Genomic DNA, 26,720 nt, shown 5'->3' on the forward strand with positions numbered 1-26,720 from the left:
CAGGTGAAGAAGTAAGAAATGTAATCATTTGGTTTTTTCTTCAAACAGTGAGGTAGAGGTTAAACCATTATGGGTTTCCTTTTTAGGACACAGACTTTTCAAAAGCCCCTGTACTGCTGGCAGCCAGATGAGTGTGTTGGCAATCAGACCACCAAGGTAGAAGCATAAGAAAGAAGAAACTTGGGGGATCAGGAGGTAACACACAGACATTCTCACTATAGACACTTGCAGTTCTTTAGCTGCACATCAGAAACCACAAACCAACAACAGCCCTAAACAAATATACTTGTTTCTACGGCAGATGCTACAATTTTTTGTTTGCACAGAAAAACCCACAGATCCCACTCTCACACACTCCTGTACTTTTGCTTTTTGAGCATTTCTAAAACATTCTGACAGAATAAAGAAGTCATGTTGCAGAGACCTGCAAGGACAGCTTCCTAAACTCAGGGTAATGGTATGCTTAGCTGGCAGATCTGTTTTGTCAGAATGAGAATGCCTTCAAGTCGCAACTTGAAGGCATTCTCACCGGTGATGTTTGCACAGACATGTCTGTCCAGCATGTTTTGCTGCGGCGGCGTTCCTGGAAGGTCTGGCCAATCAGAACCTCTTTATGCTTTTTAGTAACCCACATTTCCAAACTTTTTAAAAATGTAACTTCACGGCCAAATATGAAGGCCTTGCAATAGTGTTCACGTCCCTTCAACCTTTTTACATTTTGTTACGTCACAAGAACAGACTTAAAAATTATTTTGGGGGGAATTTTATGTGGACCAAATTACTCATCATTGTGAAGTAGAAGGAAAATATTACATAGTTTTGCAAAATTTTCACAAGCACAAATTTGAAAAGTGTACTGTACAAGATGGGTCAGATTACAGTGTTTTCACAGATTGGTGGCCCAGTCAAAGTCCAGACTTAAATTTAAAATCTCTTGCAAGAATTTGGATGTATTGCACTCCATTTAATCTGATTTAGGCTGACCAATTTTTTAAAGAATTGGCAGGATTTCAGTCAGATGTGCCAGATTTGTAAAGGAGTCAAAACACTTTCAGCTGTGACTGCAGCAAACATTGTTCTGCAAAGTATTGACTCAGATTTGTTTGGTCAAAAATTTTGAACACTACTATATTTTATTTTTCTTCCACTCCAGGCTCATCCGTTATTTTGTGTTGGCCAGTCACATAAAATACTAAAAAAGGAAAAATGAAAGTTAGTGAACACTTTTGCTAAGCGTTGTATAACTTGAGCTTTTTCCAAACCACAGAATTTGCCTCAGGGCAGGGATAAAGTAAGGGTGCATGTAACAAATCTGTTATTGTATGGCGCCACCTGCTGTCGTCTATATGCACAAAAACAAGTATTGCGTCATGTCGATAAATCAGTTAAAATTTATTTGCTATTTTCAAGTTAGAAAGGAAAAGAAGGACGGAAGCAATTCAATAAATGGTTGACTTGTGTTGCGATTAGTCATTTTCCAACCGGGTCAGAGGAATGAAGGAACCGTAGAGTCACAGACTGGCACTGAGTCATGGGCAACACAACCACAGATGGCCATTTTATTTTCATTTTTACTTGAAGAAAAAAAGAAAATAGTGTTTACATTTTGAAATATTTCTTATTTGGATATCTAATTCTCTAAAGTATCGCATGTTTTCAGGAAGACTTATCAAGCACATGCAGTCTCTGCCTGTAAGGCAACTTAAGTTGCAAACCATGATTAATGAGGTCTGACTTTGTTCTGTTAAAAGAATCAGCAAGAAAGACCACCAGCATCTGACAGTGGTTTTCAGACATCTGGGGTCTTTTTGCAGTGTAGATGACAGAAAATCACAGATCGAACTGTAAAAAAGTACACTAAAAATATTTAAAGAACAAAGCCTGTAAATTTTTATATAATAGAATAGAGTGTGGTTCATTTCATTTTGTTTTTTATGGCACCAATTTAGAGCAAGTCATCTCAAGACTTGTTCTAAAAACAAACAAATCAAATCACATTTAGTCATACCCAGTCCAATAAAATCAAAAATTATTCCATTCAATTCCATTCAGTCCATTCCATGCAATCAGTATCCAGTAGATACTGATTCAAACCCAAGCAGTCTAATTCCATGCAACTGTCAACACGATGTTCCAATTCAGTAGCAGCACCAAAAGACAATTAACTGCATAAAGTAAGAGTAAAAGTGAAATGTGCTGAAAAAAGCACATTTTGATTTCATTTAGGAAATAAAATTAAAAAAATGGTAATAAGAATGCATAATGGATACCTTGTCTCCATGGGCAGTGTATAAAAAATACTTTACATTCATTCTGAATAAAAACTGTTGAGAGACAGAAACAGCCATTGCTTCAAAAACATGTCTCTCTACCCGGGTCTTAGATATTTAAGGCAAGACACAAAAATGAGCCACAAACTAGAATGTGAAATCACTCACAAGACATTTATTAAATCAATGGATTTGGCCAAATGGAGACACAACTCACCCACCAACACGAACAGCAATACGTCCCTGCAGGAGGAGGTTGTGTCTCAGTGCGAGAGTGAGGACTTCATACTTTTATCTCTCATCCTCCCACCCCGAGACATCGCAAACCCCTCCAACTATTCCCATACACACAAACTATACCTGTCAAATCCTTTCCTGCATAAAACACTCCACTCTTGGCTGCTAACCATTTAAGGAGTTGTGGTTTCTTAGATGTTTCACCTTTTACTTCTGGTAGAACACTCTGACCCGCTGCACCCTGTTCTGCAACAATTTGCGCTCCTTATCTAACTGTTGCATGCAAACAAGGTTATTCATCTTATCCTTAGCAGGAACATTTCAAACTACAATGAGAATACAAGTTTGTAAAGGGTTTAATACAGTGTAGCAATATAAAGCACTACATTTGATATTCAAAATATGCAAAACTCACTCAAAGCATGAATATACTTGATTACATTTTTTATTTCTCCACAATACATAAACAAATGTTCAAATTAGTTGTCAAATTCCTACTCAATGATTTAAAAAAAATAAATTTTATGTTTCTGCACTTTTTCTAGCATAAAAAACAAGCAGACGAACAAATTTTGCACTTATAGGTTTGATATATATTGTCCTGAGTGCCCCAATTCATTTTTTGTATACTTCTTTACAAAATCTATAATGGAATGTACCAAGGTAAAACAGGTAAACTACTGAAGGAGTAGCCCGTAAAATTCAGCATGAGTTCTGAGAAGTGAAAAGGGAGAAGGTTTAAATTAATAGTAAGATGCTAAATCAATTTTCTTGATGACGTTAGTGTGGGCGAATCTAAAATTACAGGGATTATTTGCTCTCGTGGGCAAGTTTTAATAGCCGGGTGTCATGAAAAACAAAATGTAATTTGTTCTCTTTGACTCGCCGTAGTTTAACTGCCACGTGACGAGAACGGCTTATAAATAGAGGTGCGCCATACGTTCGCCTCTAGGACTGAAGGAAAGAGCGAAGAGTAACATGGCGTCAACGAGTCGGTGCGTAACCACTTTTTCCAACTATGTAGCGGTTTTGGGTTTTTTTCATAAACGCTTTCAAGATGTCTTACGGTGAACATTTACATTGTCAGCTTTGGAATAGGAAGAAAGTATTGTGCTCGTTCTACGAATAAGCCGCTCCTTTCACTACGGTTAGATTTGTTGCTTCTATTGTGCTTGGTGACAGCTAGTTAGCTCGCGGGGTCGTCAGTAGATGCTGCCAGAAGTCGTCGTTGTGTCGCCGCTGCGCTCACATTAGGCTGCTTTTAAATCTACTTTCTCCTGTTTTAAGGTGTTATATTAAATTAAGTTAAAATGAAATAAAAGGTTTAATATGTCTCTGGATTCCGATTACACTATACAACCCAGACATCTGTAAACAAGCAGGCTATTGAGAACAAGGCTCAACAACTCCAGGCTTCTTATTGTTCGTACAGTCTAGGTCCAGCTAATGTTATCTGCTGGAAATTAGTTAAATTATATCCTGAAAAATTCACCTCGCGGTTCTCATTTCCGTGAATTGGATGCAAAAACATCAAATTGAGGACAGCTGAGCTGCTACTCAGCGTATCGTCAGGTTTATGATCGAGCTTGACCTTTGCTGTAATTATATGTTATTATCTACCTATGGATTCACGTCTGCGCGTCCACTGTGTTTAAGTCTGTCTGCTTCCACCGCTTTGCTCCCTTTACAAGCCGGGCCCCTAAGCTGATCTCATCAAGGTATGCTCTGTCCTCTGTGTAAACGGGAACTGAGAGTGAATGTAAAACACAGAGAACGGAAAGTTTCTATTTGTAAATTATAGTCGCAGTGAAAAGGGGGTTTCATGCTCTCTCTGTTTCGCAGGTTTTCATTTGGTGTCAGTAATTTAGTCTTTTTATGGTCATAACATTGTGCACAGAAACAGCCTTACAATATCGGCACATAATTCAATTCTGTAAGGATGCATGCTGCCAGTTGATGCCAATCAATGCATTGATTAACGGATCATCTTTAAAGGTTAGCTCCTCTGTGAAAGCTGACATTTTGAGTTTGCTATAAAAAGAAATGTTGACTAAATGCCGGACAGACATAGTATTGTATATTTCTTGCTGACGTTCTACAGTGCGAGTGATTATTGTCAGGACTTAGAGGACGGACTGAACAGAACCAAGTCTTGTGGAACAAAGTGCTTCAGGCAGAGGAGAGCATAATGGAACCGCTTTGATAGAAAACCTGCGTATAAAACCAGCTCACAAATACGGTGGTGGAGGGGTGATGGTCGGGGCTCGCTCTGCAACAATCACTGCAACTTGCAGTCGACCGTACCACAGTATGGGGGAGTCAGGTGTGATTGGTAACTCGGTTACCTGAGGTTTTAAGACCAGGTGAAGGGCCGGAGGATCTCTATGGTTCTTCATGTCAGTTCCTACCATGGGAAGCAGACCTGCTTTCATCTGGCTTTGTCAACAGTCTCACTGTTTGCGTTTGCAGTGGAGAATCTCTGGCCTTACCCAAAGTTCAGTGTCCCAACCATCCTGATGCGTTACTGGTGGAGGACTACAGGGCAGGCGACATGATTTGTCCTGAATGTGGCCTTGTTGTTGGTGAGTATTTACATGATGAATGTTGAGAATACACCTTCCGTCATTTTGAACCTCACTTTGTTTTTGTGTTTCATTATGACTCACCTTTTTGAAATGTTATGGGATTACAAATCATAATCCATCAAAAGACTTAAAATAATTTACACAGAGCCATTATTTTGATTAAATGTGGAGACCGGAGAGAAACTATGACTAAGTTCACTGTGTGATGCTGCAGTAGCTGACGTTACGGATCAGCGCACTTACCTTGAAGCAACACTATTCAAACGTTTTGGTGACTGGAGCTGATCTGAAAGACGACCACACGGCAGTGTACTTTAAATCTTTTGTATGACAGTGTGTTGACTAGTTCTGATTATCCTACTGTCAATTAGTGACATTTTAAAATTTCTGAGCTTCAATGCATCTGAATGGCAGTTATGTGTCAAGCAAATAAGACAGATCCCAACCCTATTGGGACATTAATAATTGAACTCACATATATTTTTAACAATGGTGAAAGCCAATAAACATCACATTTTGATGAGTGCCATTACCAAAATCATACACATGCACTATGTTGGTCAATGTTTCATTTCTTATGGTTCAAAATCAACTCTAACCAGGTTTGTTTTTAGTCTGGATCTAGAGGAACTCAGTGTTTCGTCTGTTTTTCAGTTTTCTGGAAGTTTGTTCCAGATGTGTGGTGCGTAGATGCTGACTGCTGCTTCTCTGTGTGGTTCTGGTTCTGGATGCAGAGCAGAACCAGACCCTGAAGACCGGAAGGTTGCTATGACAACAGCAGATCTTTAATGTTTTGTGGCGTTAAGTCGTTCAGTGATTTATAAACTAACAGCAGTGTTTTAAAGTGCTAAAGTTTTCATAAGCACATGCAGAATATCCTATCAGCATGCGAAGCATCAAGACCTAAAACTTGGGATTTGTAAGTTTCAGTGCAAACACTGAAATTGGGATGATGATATAATGATGATATATGTATATTTTTATATATAATGTATATTATTTGAATTTGTATGAAGACGAGGCTTAACGTGAATATATACGAGTTCACTTTGTAACTTGAGCTTTACTGTTAATTTAGACAAGTTCAGATTGTTTCATATGTAAACTACATATTTGTGAAACCTGTGCACATTTTGACATTTATAATAAATTCAACTATAATTTCTTTTTATCACAACCATTGATCTTCAAAAACAGCAGCTATGATGAGGCGCAGCGTCCTTGGAGCCGACACATTCTTCATGTGTTTCGCCTTCATTTTCTCCTGTAATATTGGATTGTTTTGCTTTTTGATAAGTCACATTTCAGAACAGATGTTCGAATTAGTTTTTTTAATATATCAAAAAAGAATGTCATCGTTGGCATTTTCTGCAGCTGATTGCTTTATTCAGAGTCTAAACGTTTTGTGTTTAAGGTGAGGTCTGAACTGTAGCACACCAAGCCAAACATCTCAGAGCCACTGGGAACGCTGGGTTCCCGGTAATGAGCCCCTCAGCGCTGGGCGGGTCAGGTGGGAGAAGAGCTGCGTCGGCTGCTGTCTGATGAAAGCTCAGCTTCTGGCTTGCATTTCTGCTGCACGCCTCTGAGGAGATGACGACTGCCACTCCCAGTCTGCGACTCACAGCTGACTTGGATTCAAGTCTTTTAGTTTCTACAAGTCACCTGAAGAGAAAACAACGACCTGTTTGGACCGGTCTGTCTGATGTGGCTCCGATGTCTCTAGATGGTTTAATAACTCGCTGCTGCTGTGTTGTGACTCTGAAATAGACCTCACCTTCACCTCGATCCGACTAAAATGAAACCTAAACATCATCACAGATCGGTTCTGACACCAGGCTGTGTGTGTGAGGCAATAGCATCCAGAATATTACACCATCCTCTAATGATCCCACAGGAATGGAATATGACTAACGGGGGATCATCATCATCATCTTTAATCATCATCAGCGTTGTCGTCTTCTCTCTGGAATTTGGCTTCAGTCTGTTGACAGACTCAGTTTCCTGTCAAATTTAACAGGATAGAAAGTCCTGAGGGCAGCAGTCAGCATCTGGACACAAACAGCATTCAGAACTGTATGAGGAGAATTCAGTGGTCAGAGGGAGGCGTCTTCATCTCTAGATGCATTGGAATGAAATCTTGTTGGGTTTTCATCCACTAAATAAGCTCCTGCTGTGACCAATAGAACTGAAAGAATTTATTTATTTTTTTTAAGTTATCGTAAGTTAAGAGCTCTTTTAGCTTTTTTTTTTAATTGATGGTTTGTTTACAGATACTAAACAGGAAGTAAGACGGGATGAAAGAGCAACTTGTTTACACAAACTGGATCTTTTTATTCATTTATTTTTCCAGAATGCTGTATTTTGTTGTTGAGTTGTTTGGTTGATGCGGGCGATCTGTCTCCAGGTGACCGTGTGATCGACGTGGGCTCTGAGTGGAGGACGTTTTCTAATGAGAAGGCTCTCAAAGATCCATCCAGAGTGGGAGACGCTCAGAACCCCCTGCTCAACGGAGGAGACCTGACCACCATGATCAGCAGGGTGAGCCGCAGTCCCAAAGGGAAGCATCTCCATCAGTATTGCCTTCGGACGAATTGAGAAATCGGCCCAGTTTCCTTCACTTTGGGTGATTGGAGATCAGCCCATACTGATCCTCTAATTTTATCTGTGTCTGAAAACATCTGCAAATCAGACACTGTCTGTTTGTTGCAGTTCACACGACTGGGGTTTGGGTTACTAAGGTGGTGATCGCAGAATGTTTGCCGAGCAGACGCCTCGATGGCCCCCAAGCAAATAACAAAGCCTGGGTTTGATGTTCTGGTTCTTTGACAAGCAGATTCGGCTTCAGGGTTTATGTTAGTGTGGCATCTGTGTGTGTGGTTTTACAAAGAAAGATGAATAAATACAAATTACAATCCAACATGAAAACCAATAATAATTTTGCAAGCTATAAACATTATAATTACTGTACATTACTTGTCTTTTAAGCTTTGCTACTACAAGCCCTTATGACTTAGCTATATTTGGTAAATAAAATGAAATATTCTTCTTACTACTCCAGACTTATCTTAACTAATAAAGTTAAAACCAGCCACTGTCCCAATCGCGAACACCATGTCACGTCTGCTCACGCAACATTAACAATAATCAACCCACTGATGCCAAGTTAGCAACTTTGTTGCTTCATTTACTGACTTTTTAGACAGAAAAATCGGTATTGGCCAAAATCCTAACCAGCAGCTGAGGCGTTTCGATCGATGCGCTCCTCTCTCTACCCGACTGTCAGCGGCCATCAGCTCCTCACTGCGGTCCGATGTGTGAATCGCGTGTTTCTGTTGACGCATTGAAAGCATTTCCTCCACAGGGAACGGGCGCGGCCAGCTTCGATGAGTTCGGCAACTCAAAGTACCAGAACCGGCGGACCATGAGCAGCTCTGACCGGGCCATGCTGAACGCCTTCAAAGAGATCAGCACCATGGCGGATCGCATCAACCTGCCGAGAAACATCGTAGTAAGTTCAGAGAGAGGAGATGGATTCCTCAACCGGGTTGGTTGGTTCAGAACCGGTCGTCTTCTCTCCCTGAACGTCACATCGATCCATTTCAAAGTTTTCATGTTGAACGTCTTTACTTTAACTGCGCCGATTGGCTTCTCAGGACAGAACAAACAACCTGTTCAAGCAGGTTTATGAGCAGAAGAGTCTGAAGGGTCGAGCCAACGATGCCATCGCCTCAGCCTGCCTCTACATCGCCTGCAGGCAAGAGGGTGTACCAAGGACATTTAAAGGTCAGACTTGTTTTCTCTATCTGGTCTAAATAAAGCTGATTTTCTCTTAGCTTTATAGTGAAATATGGCTGGCTGATATGCATGAAAAACGTATCACTATCCAAGCGCTTCATATCTGAAATGCAGCCAACCTGGTGGCATCACCTTTCCTCTTTAATCCAGTTTTCTCTTCAGCCTGTTCTTTATATTTAAGCAGTTATGAGGCACGGCGGGAAAACCCGAAGCTGCTAAGTTACTCAACAGGTTGTTGCTAGGCAACCAAAGAGCGAATGAGTTGATGCCACCAGCCTTGCTTAGCTGGCTGTGAGAGGTTGAGGTAAGGCTTGTCTTCTGCCTACATCCCCCAGAATGCTGTTCAGTTCTGGATCAGAGTTCAGTGAATTTTCTGTATATTGAATATTCTATCTGATGTATTATCTATAATGTCTATTGTGACATATATGGTTATTGATTTACTGTCCAGCCTTACTATGAAAGCTGCTGTCATGGGAACAAATAATCCCATTTTTAGCCAAGAATGGACCTTATGTAGGTAATTTCCTTTACAGTTGAGAAACAGACTAAACCGACGCGTCCTCTCTTCCAGAGATCTGCGCCGTCTCCAGGATCTCAAAGAAGGAGATCGGCAGGTGCTTCAAGCTGATCCTGAAGGCTCTGGAGACCAGCGTGGACCTCATCACCACGGGAGACTTCATGTCCCGCTTCTGCTCCAACCTGGGCCTGCCGAAGCAGGTGCAAATGGCCGCCACCTTCATCGCCAGGAAAGCCGTGGAGCTGGACCTGGTGCCCGGCAGGAGCCCCATCTCGGTGGCCGCTGCAGCCATCTACATGGCCTCCCAGGCCTCCGCTGAGAAGAAGACCCAGAAAGGTGAGGGGTTCTGTGGAAACACTGCTGGCTCTCACTAGCTGCGTTTCCATCACAAACGTGTGCAAAACTTTGTCGATATTCCACTAATGTAGAATGAACTCAATTTTGCAATTGCGGCGTTTCCATTAAATGAGAAATTAAATGAACGTTACACATGAATAAGTTTGTTCAAGACATTTAAAATCATAACGGGGACAGATCAGTTACATGAGATGTATTCATAATTCAGTTGGCATCTTATACAGGTGTTAGAGCAGCTACATACGCAGCATTTTGGAGAAATTAGCCTATAGTTTTACAGAAGAGCTATAGATTCAACATGTTCAAATGACACACAACCTCTCATGAAGGGTGTGACGCTGTGGAGCTCTGGTGGAGTCAGCTGTACTTTGTCTAAAAACAACACAAAAACATATGCGTTATTTACCAGATAATCCTTCCTTAAGGCTGCAGCATATAACTTCTATAAAAAGTTTTTTTTTCTTTGACATAATTGTTAAAATTGTCACTATGTCGTGACACTGACATTATAACATGAAACGGATATTTAGCTCCTGCTGCCAGCTGCAGACATACACTGCTCTCAGAAACAGCCAATCAGGCGGGTCTTAGCGCTGCTCACCCCCTTACTCTCTGCTGTGCTACAGCTAGCTCCTCGCACCAGATCCTGCAGGAATGCTAAGGCTAGTTAGCATGTCCACCGATGATGGTGGATAAAGTTTACCTGGAGCAGTAAGTTGCTTCTCTGCCATTTAGCAGCGACTACATGAGCATGATTGACAGCACTAAGATCCGACTCTGATTGGTTGGTTTTGACCAGGAGCTGTGCATTTCTGAAGATAATAGCTCAGGGAGGAGGTGGAGGAGCTTGATTATTTTCAGATTATCTGTCTCATATTATCCTGATAGTTTGTTCAATATGTAAACATATTCTACATGCTTCAAGTTTTTGCTTGTTTTTTCCCCCCAGAAATCGGCGATATTGCTGGCGTTGCCGACGTCACCATCAGACAGTCCTACCGACTCATCTATCCACGCGCAGCAGAACTTTTCCCTCCAGACTTTAAGTTTGACACGCCTGTTGATAAACTGCCTCAACTGTGAACTAGACTCCGCCTACTTATTGCTGAAGTTTCTCTGCTGTACATTGTTTTGTTGGTTTAGGGTTTGAATATTCTTTGGTTGTGCTCAAAAACAAGCAGCCTTCAGGGAGGCACTGTGACAGGAATACAGCGGACACACATTCCAGAGCTTGAATAAACAGCTTGCAGACTGTACTTGCAGTATTTCATTTGACTGTATATACTGTACCATGTATATATGTCCAAGTGGGAAAACGTTAACTTGACGCTTTGCAACTTTAGGCTCCTTTCATATTGTATACACAAAGCATTTGTTTTGTAGAAAATTTTGCCAGGTTCTATTTTGTTTGAATTGTTCCAAGTAATTTAAAAAAATAAAACATTTTCAATTAATCAGCTCATGGTTTGAATTAAAACCTTCACATGTTGCTGCACACTGCTAGTCAGCTGTCTGTAGGAAGGTATGAGACTTCACAAAGATGAAATCAGCTGTGTGAAAACATTTTGCAACTTGATTACTGACCAACTAATGCGAACTTTCTTGTTAAAAAAATTATTTATAATCAGCTGACTGATTGTAAATAATTGATATGTAGTTTTTTCAATCTTAAATTTGACTTGCTTTAGATGGAGCCTACTGTATTTCAGTAACTCCGTTAAGCCAGGATGTTTCAGCAGTGAAATAAAAATAAGCCAATATTACAAATGTTTAATCTGTGCATTCATGATAGGTAACAGTGACTGCAAAGATGCCTTTCTTTAACATTATACACCAGGATGAATGAGAACAGTTGTGATTTGGGTAATTTGTACCATCCATTCAGTTTATATCTGTTCTGGACACAACATGCACAATCACATAAAAAAAAAAAAAAACACTTTGTACAATCTATTTCCATAATTAAGAAATGTAGATAAACTATTGATAAAATTAGTGCTTTCAGCTTACCTGTGTACATACAGTATGCATATAATATACTCCCTGCCCTCTCTGTAGTGACGCATTAGCAGGTCTGACATATTGAATGAGTCATATTTAACATGCACACTGACAGGAAGTCAGCTGGAAACATCCAATCAGATTTACGGAGGAAGCGCGTGCTTTAATGGCGTTTTAACGTTAAAAGCTAGATGTAGTGTTTTACCTGAAAAATGAAAATAAACTCGTCAGTTTTGGTGTGCTGATTTTACTGAGGTATCTTTAGTCAAAGTTCTCTCCATCACAACTGGCTGGGGACAATAAAACATTTTATTTGAGTTCAACTCCATAGCTGCAGATTAGGGTTATTGTAGAAAAAAAAAGGAAGTTTCTGTCAAAAAAATCAGAATTTTTTTAGATCAATCTCAGAAATTTTCTAGAAAAAATGTTGAAATTTATGAGATTAAAAAGTCAAACATTTGCTCAAATTTTGAGATTAATTTCTAACATTTTTGACTGTTGAAACTGAAAAAATTTCCAAGTTTCTTTTAGAACATTTCTGAGATTCATCTCAAAATGTTTTTTTTCCTAGAAAATTGTTGACTTCTCAAACTCAGAAATGAGAAGTTTTACGAGAAAAATTCTGAGATTAATCTAAAAATTTCACTGTTTTTTCCCCATCTACAATGGCCCCAATATGCTGTTGTACCCTAGTGGGCTTTTCTATAAAGCATTGAAATGTAATGCTAATACACTGCCTGGCCAAAAAAAAAGTCACCACCTGGATTTAACTAAGCAAATAGGTACAAGCCTCCTATTGGATAAGTACTGCATAGGCGATTATCTTTCAGCTGGCAACAAGTTATTTAACCCCAGCTGATGCAATGAGTAACTCCTCATTTCTTAAACAACCATGGCAAAAGACACATCCTGTGGTCGTGGAAAAGACGTTAGTCTGTTTAAGAAGGGTCAAATCATTGGCATGCATCACGCAGAGAAAACATCTAAGGAGATTGCAGAAACTACTAGAATTGGGTTAAGAACTGTCCAACGCATCATTAAAAACTGGAAGGATGGTGGGGAACCATCGTCTTCCAGGAAGAAATGTGGTCGGAAAAAAATCCTGAATGATCGTGATCGGCGATTACTTAAACGTTTGGTCAAATCAAATCGAAGAAAAACAACAGCAGAACTCAGGAGTATGTTTAATTGTGAACGCAAAAGCATTTCCACACGCACAATGCGAAGGGAACTCAAGGGGTTGGGATTGAACAGCTGTGTAGCCGTAAGAAAACCTCTAATCAGTAAGGCTAACCAGAAAAAAAGGCTTCAGTTTGCTAGGGAGCATAAAGATTGGACTCTGGAGGAATGGAAGAGGGTCATGTGGTCGGATGAGTCCAGATTTACCCTGTTCCAGAGTGATGGGCGCATCAGGGTAAGAAGAGAGGCAGGTGAAGTGATGCACCCATCATGCCTAGTACCTACTGTACCAGCCTGTGGGGGCAGTGCTATGATCTGGGGTTGCTGCAGTTGGTCAGGTCTAGGTTCAGCAACATTGTGTGCCCAAAGAATGAGGTCAGCTGACTACCTGAATATACTGAATGACCAGGTTATTCCATCAATGGATTTTGTCTTCCCAAATGGAACGGGCATATTCCAAGATGACAATGCCAGGATTCATCGGGCTCACATTGTGAAAGAGTGGTTCAGGGAGCATGAGACATCTTTTTCACACATGGATTGACCACCACAGAGTCCAGACCTTAACCCCATTGAGAATCTTTGGGATGTGCTGGAGAAGGCTTTGCGCAGTGGTCAGACTCTCCCATCATCAATACAAGATCTTGGTGAAAGATTAATGCAACACTGGATGGAAATAAATCTTGTGACACTGCAGAAGCTTATTGAAACAATGCCACAGCGAATGCGGGCTGTAATCAAAGCTAAAGGCGGTCCAACAAAATATTAGAGAGTGTGACCATTTTTTGGTGGCGACTTTTTTTTGGCCAGGCAGTGTATCTGGTCTATTTTAAAGCATTTTAAAAGAAGACATCTTGAATGTTTTCTCTAGAAGTGACTGGTTGAATTCTCGCCAGAGGGGAAGCGTTGTCTTTCAAGTCAGGAAGCTGCTGTAGTAGTCAAGATGTTAGCTGTAGCTGACCGTTCAGTGACCAAGCCGTCACTGAACACCAGGTCCAGATATGATCCATACTGAGGGATTTACAAGAGCACATAAAATAACACATCAAATATGTGACTGAATATAATCTGTACATGTTTTTTTTGTTTGTTTTTTTTTTTTTAAATCTGAAGACAGCAACACTGAATAATGTGATTGTAATGGTGCTGTCTTCTCAGTCCGTATGGAAAACATTCTCAGTGGTCAGTCAACGGACACGGCGGCGATTTGTGCAGGATATCCCTCCACCTTCCATCCAACACAATTCCATTCAACTAAAAAAACAACAAAAAAAAACAACCAACAATCTCATGTGGATTAAAAAAAACAACAAACATCTGAGGTCCTTGTAGAGGTCAACTAGATTTTCTTCTTAATGGCACAGTTTGTTCTCTCAACATTTTGGGCAGGGAGGAAGGAAGGATTGTTTATAAAAAGTGAGCTCCAGTCATCGCTGAGCTGCTTAGTTCACAGTGTGTGTGTGTGTGTGTGTGTGTGTCTTTGAAGGTGAAGCTAACACCAGTCAGCGATGTAATCAAAGTCAGAAAACAGGTTCTGCTCCTCGGAGCTCAGGACTCGGGGTTCTCTTGGGGGGGTTAAAATCGGAGCCTCTGAGGTAAATTCATCGTCGAAGTTGCTGACGTCGTTGGCGCCCTGGATGGTCGGCACGAACGGCGGCTTCACCTTCTTGGCCAGCAAGCCGTCCCAGTCCAAGTTCTATCGACGCACACACACGCTGCAGTGAGTATTCTGGTTGCGCATCATTTTAATAAAGAACGTCTGGGTTTTTCTTCCCCTCTTACCCTGAAGAATAGATGTTTCTTAACTTCCTCTGCATCTCTTTCTCCTGCTCCCAGACGGCGCTCTGGGCTCCTCCTCAAAAGCTGCAAACAAAGAAAACACGAACCAGTGAAACACCTCAAAAAATATATCAGCTTAACTTAATGTATATGGTGGATTTTATTTGGATCTTTAAATTATTTAAAGGATTTTTATTAGAGCTAGTTATAAAACATTGTATCAGGGGGGAAACGATTTGGTTCAAACATGATACTGTACTCAATTCTCTCAGTAGCCACTAGAGGGCATCTGGATTTATGATTTTTCAGTGCCTTACAAAAACATTGATACTTCCTGAACCTTTTGACATTTTATGAGGTTCCAACTGCTGACCTCAGTGCATTATACTGGGACACAGATTAATGCGACACAGTGTGACTCATTAGTGTGGACTCATCCTGACACACACCCTCCTCATGATGGAGATGGCCTCGGTGGAGAGGAAGCGTGGGTAGCGGACTTCATCGTTCACGATGCTGTCGAACACCTCCTCCTCGTCATCGCCGGGAAACGGCGACTGGACACAAACGCGGATGGTTACAGGAAGCCCTGCCTTGCTCGCAGCCGGCGGTAATCTACCCAGAGACTGCGGCTCACCTCTCCCACCAGCATCTCGAAGATCAGCACGCCCAGCCCCCACCAGTCCACGGCGCGGGTGTATGACGTCTCCGTCAAAACCTCCGGGGCCAGGAACTCCGGCGTGCCACAGAAGGTGCTGGTGCGATCCCTGAAGCCCATTCCTGAGAGCGGGACACACTGATCAGAACCAACGGCACTTCACAGCGTGCTGTGCTGACAGGACCGGATCAAGCAGGAGCATTTTATCGAAGTAGTGTTCATGCAATCTGTCGTCTTACCTTCTTTGCAAAGGCCAAAGTCAGCGATCTTCACGTACCCCTCTGTGTCCAGGAGCAGGTTGTCCAGCTTCAGGTCTCTGAGGATCACACACACCTCTCGTTATATAGATAATTTTTTTTTTTTCATAAGATTCCAGAGATTAAGTTCAAGTTTGTTTTTAAAAACATTTTGGAGAACATGTACATGTAAATACATGAGGTGACTCATTTCCATTTCTATTCCTGGCAAAAGGATAAAAAACACTAAATAAAACTACAGAATAAAAAATACATAAATCACCTTAAGATTGATATGTTTTACTAAATGCTGACATTTTTGGCTTTCAAAGAGCCTGTTTTTAAGATTTTCTTTTTGAAATGAGATGAGAAGTGAAAAGTCACATATACTGTATATATATGTGTGTAAGAACTAGCTTGACCCACTTCAGTTTTCCTATGTGGAATTGAACCATCAACCCTAGAAGCTGTTTTTGATTTTGTTCAGGGATTTGTGATAAAGTGTCATTTCACTATAAACCAGTGAAAAAATCCCTTGAATTTGTTTCCCAGAGATCAACGTTTGACTGTGCAGCATTCAGAGGAACGTACCTGTACACTATCTTGTGGTCGTGTAAAAACTGTAATCCCAGAACGACACACGCTGCATAAAATCTGCAAGAAGACAGATTGGCAATAAGAACATGGCCGTCACTGAGGAGAGCAAAGTAACAGAGAAAATAGTTTGAGCATCAAATCAAATGGTTTTCACGCCGGTCGTGGTTGTGATGGTGATGGGAAACTACACAAGCTGGATGAAAGCTAGAGATGCACCAATCAGATATTAATATCTGTAACCTAGAGACGGGATACAGTGACCAGCTGGACTGCCTGCTCCTGGACACTGACGGGATTCAGATATTATCCCATTTCCGGGATAATACTGAAACAAATTCTAGATTGGGTATGAGTGACAATGTTCCCAATCCATAAGGGCAGATCTAGTTAGTCTATGCTGTGCTCTGAGCAACATTTTGCTTTAACATTCAATTTTTTAATTATATTTAGAATTTCACTGTCTGAACTTTTTAAAGAAGGTTTGCAGCAGTTTATTTTTTTATACGTTTGACCAAGGTAGTACACCATATATATGTGTACCTTGGTCACATATATATGTGTACCTTGGTAGTTGTTTTTGTCAGTTTCAGTCTCTTTATTATTTATTTTTACATTGACTGTTCTACTCCTAATTGCACTGACTGAACAAATGAAAGTTACATGTCTGACCGCGCTTGTGAAGCTGTTGGAGCATTTAAGTGTTCGTACAGGTGCAGAGTTATCAGATTAATTTGTAACTCAGTGCAATTATGTGTGTGTGTTAAAAAACAACAACAAAAAACCATTTTCAGTCAAATCAGCTGTTTTTCTGCATCTCATCGCTAAACCTCAGATATCAGTATCTGTAGTGAAAAAACTGGATCGGTGCATCCCTACTGAAAACATCGCCAGCAGCGTTTAGAATGTGTGTGTGTGTGTGTGTGACCAACATGAAGTTGCAGCGCCACTCACACGGCCCGGGGCTCAGAGAACACGTCGGCGTGGATGTGCATCATCAGGTCACCGCCCGCTGCGTACTCCATCACAAAGCAAACGTGCTCCGACGTCTGGAAGCACGCAAACAGGTTGACCAGGAAGGGGTGGCGGACGCTGTTGACCGTCTCAAAAATCCTCTTCTCACACATCAGACTGGAAGACGGAGACAGCTGGACTTCAGCAACAGGCAGGGCTTCAATTGAATTAGCATCAGGACTAGCATGATGCTAACCTTGTGTGTTCATAAAGACGGCAAAACTGCAAAGTGTGTCTGAGGCGCCTGCAGTTTGGCACTCATTTAAAGGGCCAGTTCAGCATTTTGAAGGAGTTGAGATTTCATTTCGACATCTCTAGTTACAAAATGTTACATATTAGAGTTCAACTGAATTATTTTACACTCAGAATAAAACATTTAAGCGTGCCATTTTTATAGCACAATTTGAGATTGATTAAACAATTATTCTATTTGTAAAAACGCCAATATTTAGAGATGAGCCTTAAAGATGAGTCAAAATTGTTTAATAATCATAATAATAATAAAAAAAACAATCAAAGTAGAGCCAGTATTGAAAAGAAGCAGGAGTGGACTGTCCAGATTTTGATAAACAGTCTAAGTTTGACAGTTGTTGGCTTAAAAATTTGGGAAGGGAATTCATATACCAACATATGATGTGCATTGCTGTTTTTGATGATAGCACTTGACAAAATGCATTGTTTGTTCTAAAGTTGGTGTCTGTCTGATGTTTTTATGACTTTTTGTTTTTGTGTTTTTATGATGTAAAGCACTTTGAATGGCCTTGTTGCTGAAATGTGATATACAAATCAAATTGACTGATTCATTCACAAGTTGTGGCTTGAGATTAATGAAAAAAGATCCTTAACCTTAGAGAGTCTGGCATTATGTTTAGTGTGTGAGTCCAGTCTGAGGACAGTTATAACTGCTTACCTGTCCACCTCGTCTCGAGCCACAATGTCTCCTTTCTTCAAAGCTTTAATGGCAAACATCTCGCCTGTGCTTTTATATTCTGATAATAGCACCTGAAGAGCAAAAATTAGTAGAAAATTGGTGAGTTTACTTATTTCATACATGATCTCCATCTATTTTCATAAGCAAGTGACAAATATTTAAATCTATGGGAAAGGCATGAGCCAAATATGGCAATTTGGGAGAAAAATAATGTTTGAAAGGAGTCTGCCTGTGAGAAAACAACCAGAAGAACTTGCCTTTCCAAAGTGGCCACGTCCAAGAACCGCCACACATTTAAAATCTTGGAGACTGAAGTGGAACTGCTCTTCTTCCCTTGAAGAGAGATAAATGGATGCAATGTTGCCTAGAGATGCCAGGGGGCAGCATTTACACAAATAAAATCCAGTGGAAATGTCACAGATGTAGAATCAAAAAGAGTAAAACAAAGACCAGTCTGTCCTACCTTATCTCTGAGTCCTTCTGGATGGAAGTGAGCTCCAGTTTGGGATGCTGGAACTCTGGCTCCAGAACCCCGTCAGAGTCTGGTTCCAGAACCGTGCTGATTCTCTTGTTCAGGAAGTTGAATTCACTCAGTGCGTCCTGCAGACACACACAGGCAATGATGTGTTGGGTGGAGCGTCATCACAGATACCGTGCTGTTCCTGTGACAAAATCCCACCTCCACTTCCTGCTTGTTGGGCAGCTTGTTCTGTGCAGGTGGTTCTCTGACATCATCAGGTGCCGCGTAGTGTTTGGGTCCTGGTGTGGGTTCTTTGTCGAAATCCAGCTTGGTCACCAGTGGATCGCTGTGAGTGGAGCAGAGGAGGGGGAGTTTTATTTTACATCTTTTAAGAGACAACAGAAGAACCCTCAAATTATTCGGCTTCACCTTCCAGTCACAAATCTGACCCAACTTCCTTTATTTTGGGAGATCAGTGATCACCGATCTGAAAATCAGCCACTCTCCTCTTTCTTTCTGCTATGTGAGAGAACTGACTATTAGCCCCGCCCACCAGGTCACCCCATTGCTGCCAACTTAGCAACTTTGTAGCTCTATGAAGAGATTTTTCAAAAAAAAAAAAGAAAAAATTTGGTATCAGCCAAAATCGGTTTTAAAGACTAGTGATCGGCCAAAATGCTCAGACACACAGGTAGAATTATATCAGAAGTGTGCTGGTAACTTCAAAAAAATACATACACTAAAGAACATTTGACCAAGTTTTAAAATATAGACTGACATCTATGTGCATAAACTTGACTTCACTCCCCCAAGCAAAAGAAAAAACAGTCCAAAAGCATCATTTACAGCCCAGAATGATGTGCTGGTTCACCTGCTGGGTGTGGGGGAACCAGGAACGCTCCCATGGCCCATCTCAGGAGCTTGGGGGCTGAAAGAGTTGGTGCTGAGATTGGGTATGGCTCTTCTCACCAGCCGCCCCCAGGTGGCGATGTTGATGTTCATCTGGGGGGCCCGTGGGAAGGTCTTACCTGATGAGAACAAATGAGAGGGAAACAAAACGAGGGATATGACGGAAAGCATGGGCTGTGTGAATCATAGGCAAAAAGAGAACAACATTTCAGATCAGCTGATTTGAAAAAAAAAATTCATTTTAAGTAAGGCGGTTTTCATTTCTCTAAATGAGGGCTTCGCAGCCTGTGGCTCTTATTAACTTTGGTCAAAAATACTAATATATTAGTGTTTTAAACTACAACAGTAATAAAAAAATGCTGCTTGTTTTCATGTGATATAAGCAAAACATTTTCACAGAGTAACAACAATATAGAGAATATTCTTTTTTTTTTTAAAGTAAATGTCCTTTGGCTGCAAAGTATGTTTTTTAAAAGTAATTTTCTTTTAAAGATTTTATGTTCCATTGAAAAATTATGTTCATTCCTTTAATATAAAAAAGTTTGATACATTTTTTTATTCTAAGACCTAAAGACAAAAACAAAAATGTTTTTTTTAACCCTCCTGCGGTCTTAGCAAATGTTACGGTTGGACAACGAGGCTTGTCCCGTAGACCGTCAGTTCCCGAAACCACACACACAAAAAACATGTAAAAGCGTACCTAGGGTCAGTGCAATCCCACTTGACCGTGCACAGACTAAAAAACAAATAGGGTCTAATTGACCCCATCTCCTTGGGAGGATCAATTTTAATAAGTTAAGCTAAATAAGATAATTAGCTTCATGTAGGTTTAGGATTTCATGTAGCATCATTCATTGAAAAAAAAAAAAAAAAAAATCAAACTTACATACACCACAGTCCACCTTAAAACACTGATGTAGTAGCAACACCTCACCTTGTTGTTTAGAGAAAATCTTTTTTTGTCTTTGCAGCTTTGGTCTTCTCTCAATAACAGGGTTGAAAAATGTTACCTTAAAAAAAACAAGGGAAAAAGATAGTTAGAATAGCTAAAAAAAAAAAACAACCTACTTATATTCACTGTGACACCAAAGCTGTGTTATTGCTACAGCAGATTATGAATATAGAAACACTGATCATCCTTCTATGGGCTTGAAGTACTTGGTGTGTGTGGATGGACCTACCTCAGCAAACAGCATCCCCTGTGGCTCCAGGTACAGACACATTCCATGACGCTGGTTGTCCAGGAAGTCCTCCAGCCTCAGGAACTTGACAGCGCAGAGGGAACGCCAGTCGCGCCAGTACACAGAGATCTCCAACTCTCGAGACTGCGGGACAGAACCGGGTCACCAGCAGCAGCAAACATTTACTTGGAGCAGAGCGGCCCAGCTGGCAGCGCAGGTGGAGATCAAAGGCAGATGTGTGTTACCCGATCCAGCTCCAGTGTAAACTTCTGGTCCCAGGCCTGGTTGCTGACAGGCTTCCAGCTCGTCTGTCCGACCACCGTGTTGTCCAGCTTCAGGACGGCGCTGATCTCATCTGGAAAAAACACACGGAGCTGTCAGGTTGTTTCTAATAAGGCTACAGTTGTCATTTCTCTTGGGTTTATTATTAACTCATTATACAAACTGCTTAATATCATTTTCTTTGTAAATAATCAGACTTTTTTTTTTAGAATAGTTATAAGGTGTTTTAGTAGAGGTGCACCGATTATCGATCTTTAAAATGCCTAACCTGCTGATTCAGATTTTAGCCAATATAGTTTCTTTTGTCTGAAAAGTCACTAAATATTGCAATAAAGTTGCTAAATTGGCAACCATGGGGTGATTATTGTTAACCACACATTCATTTCTCAGAACACTCATTACCCTGGAACATTTTTTGTGTGTGTGTGTGTTAGCACATTGAGCAGCACACACATGAGGTTGACTGACGGTGCTAAGACCCTTCTCCTGGATCTGATTGGTTGTTTCTGGCCAACTATTGCAGTCTGTACATTTCTGCAGACCGCAATAGTAGCAAAAGGATGAGGCGAAGAAGCTCCATCTTTCACAGATTATCTGTCTCATATTCTACTGTCACATTAGTGACAGTTTTAACAAACACTTAAAACACAACATTTTTAATAAAAGTTACATGCTGCAACTTTAAAACACTATAAAACAAATCTGGGATTGGTGATATCCCAGATGTCCCCAAACCTGCTGGACTCCCTCAGCGTTTGGGGACATAATCAACATAAACAAACCAGGTTTCAAACATTTACTTAGAAGTGCACATAAAAACCAACCTTGTAGATAAAAAGGAAACAGGAAGTTAAGGAACCTCTGAAAATGTGCGAGAATGACCTCAGAAAGCCCCCGTGGTTCTTCAGTTTCCATCCCAACAAAGTCAGAGGGAGGTGAGCTGTACTTACTGGAGACCTCCTCACTCTTTGTGAGGTTCCTGGAGCTCACGCCTCGGTTTCTGTTTGCTCGGCTAATGAAGGATGAGCGCGTCTCGCTGGGGCTCCAGCCAGGCAGCGGGCTGGGGGCCGCCTTGGAACGGCCGGGGACATTTTCCAGAAGGTCCTGGCAGCCCATGAGTCTGACATCTAACGTGCCTGAGGATGAAGGTAACGTACCAGTTAGTGTGTGGAAGGCTCTCCAAACCCAATCAGACCGTCTTTTTACACTGCAGCAGCAGAAATGCAAATATGACTCGTTTAATGAGTTAGACTAATCTGGTTTTGCACGTAGACTAGTATCACATTCAGGTTCGACTGATTCACAAGTAGTAATTATATTTTATTAGAGGAAGCCAACAAGCCGACTCTAACAACGACTGTTGACTAAAATAAAACACACCAGACCTAATAGGTCTAACTGAATCTCAGTTTTAGTTTTAAGCCCTGCTTATGGGAGCTTAATCCAGCCAAAGCCTGATACCTCAGCAGAATTAAATAAATCCCACATTTATGTGCATCAGCTTTAAATAGAAGCCCACTCATCCTCAGACAGTTGATTACTGTAACAAACTGTATTAAATCTAATGTTGTTCTATCAGTCAGTAAACATCTGATAGATAGATAGCTGCGCCTGAGGAAAGCAGGATGACTAATCCAACTGTTAGTGCAAGCCTGAGATTATCTTCTACTGCAAGGAAACATGAAGCTGCATGTTATTTCTCACTATGAAGCATAATATTTATGGATTACTTTATGTAAAATAATAAAACCTGTTTGTTTTCTCACCTAATTCAAAAAGGACTCATCCACGGTTATTTAGTGATACTGAGAGCTAAGTAGTAACTGTCGCTATGCATCATTGTTCCAACTTTGCCTTCCTTCACACAGCAGCTTTTTCCTTTCTTTTTTTTGTTGTTGTTGTTGTTGTTGGTTGTTCATAGTACTAATTAAAAGTGACTGAAATCAGAGTTCTGTTGTGAATGGTTCACAACTCCAAAGCGACCCACATTCACAGAAGAAGAAAGTAGACGACACACTGCAGCGCGATTGTTACAGAAGTAATAACGAACGCCACCATCTATGGATCATATTCATAATATTAAAGGAAAACAGGAAACAGACAGGATTGTGACAAGTTCATAAGATGGAGGAGGCAAATAAAGAAAAAACACACAATTAATAGAATATTAACCGCAGCTTCTACAGAGAACCTGTTGCGTAATCAGAACCAGAAGACTTCTTTTATAGTTTCATGTATGTACTGATCCACTTTCACTTCTGATACCGATTCAGATATCTGAGGTTTAGTATCAGCGGATACAGAGCCGATACAGAAAAGCAGCTCAATTGACTTAAAACATTTATTTTTGTTTTAAACAGACATAATTAATGCACAGTGCTGCATTAAAAATTTTGTTGTTAACTCTCCACCAATACAGCACAGTTAAACACAACAATAGCTTGACAAGTTTGGTCAAACATATAGAAACAACCTTCAGGTTTTCAGTCAGTGCAATTAGGAGTAAGACAGTCAGTGTAAAATAAATGTTAAAGAAACTGAAACTGACAAAAGATTGTTGGATTGATCAAACATGTAAAAATAAACTGCAACAAATCTTCTTTCAATGGTTTAGAAAGTGCAATTAGGAATTCTAAATATAATGTGAAATAAATAAAACATGATGTTGCTCAAAGCACAAAGCGTAGAATAAGACTGAATAGATCTGCCCTTATGGATCAGGTGCATTGTTACTAATCATTGATACCTGATCTAGATTTGTTTTCAATATCGGGACCAATACAGATATTAATATCGGATTGTTGCATCTCTAGTTTCATAATAATAATTTCTAGCCATTGTTTCCGTCTAGATCTACCACATCTGGCTTCTTCTGGTGCAGAATAATCAAGTATAAAGTCTCACCACTCGCCCACACTCAAAAATCTCTAAAACCTCTAAAATCTTGATTACAACGTCTGAATTGTGCTTTAAGAGGCTTGCATTTTCTTATATTTGCGTTAAGCATGCTGTGAAGAAGATGCATGTGTATATATCTTTGGCCCAAACATGAGCTGGTTTTTGTGAGGTGTTTTGACTAGGCCAGTCCCAGTGCAGCCAGGCTGTGGAGGAGTCTGTAGCTTGTTCAGACACACAGGTGGAGGGGTGTGTCTGCACAGGCAGAGAGGAAACACTAAAATACGGGCATGGCTTAACAAGATTAACAGGTTCACTAATGTAACATGGCACTGTGTTGATGTAAACAGTAATGTTGCATTTTATAAGCCATCTGGAACGCCATCAGCCAAGTCAGGAGGGTGACCTCACACTATCATCCAAGATCTGCATTAACAAATCACTGTACAGTTGTGGGTTTCTGATGTGCAGCCGAGCTGCGTGTGTGTTACCTGTGAGTGCTGCGGGCTTGGTGAAGGTGCTGTACTGGTTCTGTGTGGAGATGATGCTGGACCTGGGGCTGAGGGCGGGGGAGGACAGCAGAGACAGCTCCTCTACGATGGCGCTGCTGCGAGGGTGGTTTTTTGGCAACTCGCTAAGGCGCTCCTCTAACGAGTAACGTAACAGGTCCAGCTTCTGGCTGGACTCGGTAAAGCGAGCCTGAGCCTGGAAGAGAGCAAAGACGTCTTAAAACCGTAAGACGCAGGTATGCAAGTCGAGAAGAGTTGCTTTGAATGTTAAGAGTTTACACTGAAACAGTCTTGCCTCTGAGTGAGCTTTCTTTTCTGTGACTTTTCCGGAGCCCAGCAGCTTCATGACGTTCTTGGCTCCCTCTGCCACTGCAGACTCTATCCTGGCATGGTGACACAGCTCCTCCACCCGCAGGTCCAGAGGACTGATGATGGACTTGTCAGCTGGTCAGAGAACAAACCAACTGTTAGTAACTTCAGGATGGAAACAACCTCTTATAGGCGTAACTCATATCCCACATGTAGAGTTTTCTTATACAGCACTTTTAATAGCATCACATTCCAATTTTCTATGTTTTATGGAAAAGTAAAAATAGAAAGCTTTACAGTTCTTACATAACATTTTATAAACATAATCAAGCTGCTTTTATTGAAAACAAAGAAAAAAGCAATAGATAGTCTTGAAATAACAAAACTTGCTGATTATTAAAGCTCGAATGACGCCTTTTTTCACATTTATTCAGAAATATTTTGATACCGAAGCTTGGACTAAAGCAGACAAACAGAGCAGGCCTGTCATAAAAACAAGTTCAGCCTGATGATAAATTGTCCCAGACGTTATTGCAATAAATTATAATTTTGTTGTTTTGAGACAATTTTCTACACTGCGTGCCAGAATTATATGCAAATCGGTCTTTTTGCTCTAAGTCGAATAGTTTTCAATAAAAATTTGCGATACTCGGCACGTTACATGACAATGCTAAGACATGTGTAGATCTAAAATTTCAAGCTGATCGGAGCAATAGTAAGCAAATGGTAGCCTTTTTGGTAATATCTAGTCTGTGTGAGTGAGCCATGTTTATATGCAAATCAGTGTTAAAGTGCCAAATGTGGCAAAGTGAGGATGGAAAATCAAAACATTTATTAGATTAGGAACATTTAATGTGAAAACAACAATAATGCAGAGCAAACATAGTCAAAAAGGTGTCTTGGTACAATCAGTGTTTTATGTAATTGCCATTTTTGTGGATCAGAGATAAAAGCCTTTGGTCCATCGAAGATGTCAAACTTCCGATGTCATCTGATGAGATGTCGTTGGCAGCAGTGAGAACGGCATTCCAGAGGTCATCCTTGGAAGAGTACTGCCTCTCACCGGAGTAAAGCTTCCTTTTCAGGATGCTCCACAGATTTTCGATGGGATTCAAATCTGGTGAACAGGCTGGCCATTCCATAATTTTCCCATGCTTCGCAAAAACACTCTGCAAATATTCGTTGGTAAGCCTTGCAGCATAGGATGGGGCATTACCATGCATGAATACCATATTTTTCTGGAATGACAATTTCTTCTTCTTGTGCCAAGGTTCCAGGTGTTCCTTGAGGAAGTCTATGTAGAGTTTGGCAGTCATTTTCACCCCATCTGCAACTCTGAATGGTCCTACCAGCTCGTTTCCAATGATTGCCGCCCAAAACATCACACTACCTCCTCCTTGCTGACGCCTGATTCAATGGGGACGTGGACCCTCCTTGCAATACCATCCTCTCTTCCATTCATCGGGTCCATCAAGGGTTGCTGGTGAACAAAACTGTTTGAAAATTGACTTTCATGTGATTTCTTGCCCACTCCATCCTCTTCTTCTTGTGAATATCCTTTAATGGTGGGCGAACTTCTGGTTTTCCAGAAGTTCCGCAATCCGCAATCTTCCTCAGGATACAACATCAAGTTGATTTGGGTACATCTGGAACGTCTGCGTTTTCAAAAACCTCTTTGCTAGTTCCAAGAGGGTTACGGCGGATTTCTCTCTTGATTCTACTCATTTCTCGATGCGAAACAGGTGCTTTCTTACGAATCTTCCCTTTGTCAGAACGTCCGTTGAAAAGTTCGGGGTTATTCGCAAATCTTTTGATGGTACGATGATCACGGCCCAATTCTTTGCTTATTTCCAAGGTAGATATGTTATTATGAAGCCTTTGAATAATTTTAGATTTCTCAGCTTGACTCAAAGCACCTCCACGTCCCGTCTTGCATATAAAGTTGGCACGTTGCACCAGACGAAATACCGTCACAATTTCTGCCGTTTGTTTTCCATTGCACAGAACAGCTTAAAATTT

The 26,720-nt window shown here is 40.8% G+C and overlaps 2 protein-coding genes across 2 annotated transcripts in view; one reads left to right on the forward strand and one right to left on the reverse strand.

Moving 5' to 3' along the window:
- The first annotated feature begins 3,376 nt into the window (after positions 1-3,376).
- gtf2b (general transcription factor IIB) lies at positions 3,377-11,020 on the forward strand. The gene is made up of 7 exons (XM_032564804.1): positions 3,377-3,502; positions 4,977-5,089; positions 7,497-7,630; positions 8,454-8,600; positions 8,746-8,875; positions 9,462-9,743; positions 10,714-11,020. The coding sequence occupies exons 1-7, from the start codon at positions 3,486-3,488 to the stop codon at positions 10,845-10,847; spliced, it is 957 nt and encodes a 318-aa protein (XP_032420695.1). The 5' UTR covers positions 3,377-3,485; the 3' UTR covers positions 10,848-11,020.
- A 2,728-nt stretch (positions 11,021-13,748) lies between these two features.
- Positions 13,749-26,720, reverse strand: part of pkn2a (protein kinase N2a) — a 41,457-nt gene continuing 28,485 nt past the window's right edge. The window contains exons 6-23 of the mRNA XM_032565413.1: positions 24,688-24,836; positions 24,375-24,588; positions 21,939-22,124; positions 20,952-21,061; positions 20,707-20,850; positions 20,460-20,535; positions 19,488-19,644; positions 18,836-18,962; positions 18,620-18,756; positions 18,414-18,489; positions 18,136-18,227; positions 17,166-17,342; positions 16,209-16,271; positions 15,621-15,697; positions 15,361-15,503; positions 15,173-15,280; positions 14,727-14,807; positions 13,749-14,640 (exon numbers count right to left, since the gene is read on the reverse strand). Coding sequence (XP_032421304.1) covers positions 14,437-14,640; positions 14,727-14,807; positions 15,173-15,280; positions 15,361-15,503; positions 15,621-15,697; positions 16,209-16,271; positions 17,166-17,342; positions 18,136-18,227; positions 18,414-18,489; positions 18,620-18,756; positions 18,836-18,962; positions 19,488-19,644; positions 20,460-20,535; positions 20,707-20,850; positions 20,952-21,061; positions 21,939-22,124; positions 24,375-24,588; positions 24,688-24,836 — 2,321 coding nt within the window. The 3' untranslated portion in view covers positions 13,749-14,436. The remainder of the gene's footprint in view (positions 14,641-14,726; positions 14,808-15,172; positions 15,281-15,360; positions 15,504-15,620; positions 15,698-16,208; positions 16,272-17,165; positions 17,343-18,135; positions 18,228-18,413; positions 18,490-18,619; positions 18,757-18,835; positions 18,963-19,487; positions 19,645-20,459; positions 20,536-20,706; positions 20,851-20,951; positions 21,062-21,938; positions 22,125-24,374; positions 24,589-24,687; positions 24,837-26,720) is intronic.

This window comes from Xiphophorus hellerii, chromosome 6 (assembly GCF_003331165.1).
Source record: "Xiphophorus hellerii strain 12219 chromosome 6, Xiphophorus_hellerii-4.1, whole genome shotgun sequence".
Lineage (NCBI taxonomy): Eukaryota > Metazoa > Chordata > Actinopteri > Cyprinodontiformes > Poeciliidae > Xiphophorus > Xiphophorus hellerii.

Excerpts from the sequence above, each read along its gene's own strand:
- gtf2b (XM_032564804.1), top strand. Across the intron at positions 5,090-7,496 it reads TGAATGTGGCCTTGTTGTTG|GTGACCGTGTGATCGACGTG; the intron begins GTGAGTATTTAC and ends ATCTGTCTCCAG. Across the intron at positions 8,876-9,461 it reads TGTACCAAGGACATTTAAAG|AGATCTGCGCCGTCTCCAGG; the intron begins GTCAGACTTGTT and ends CCTCTCTTCCAG.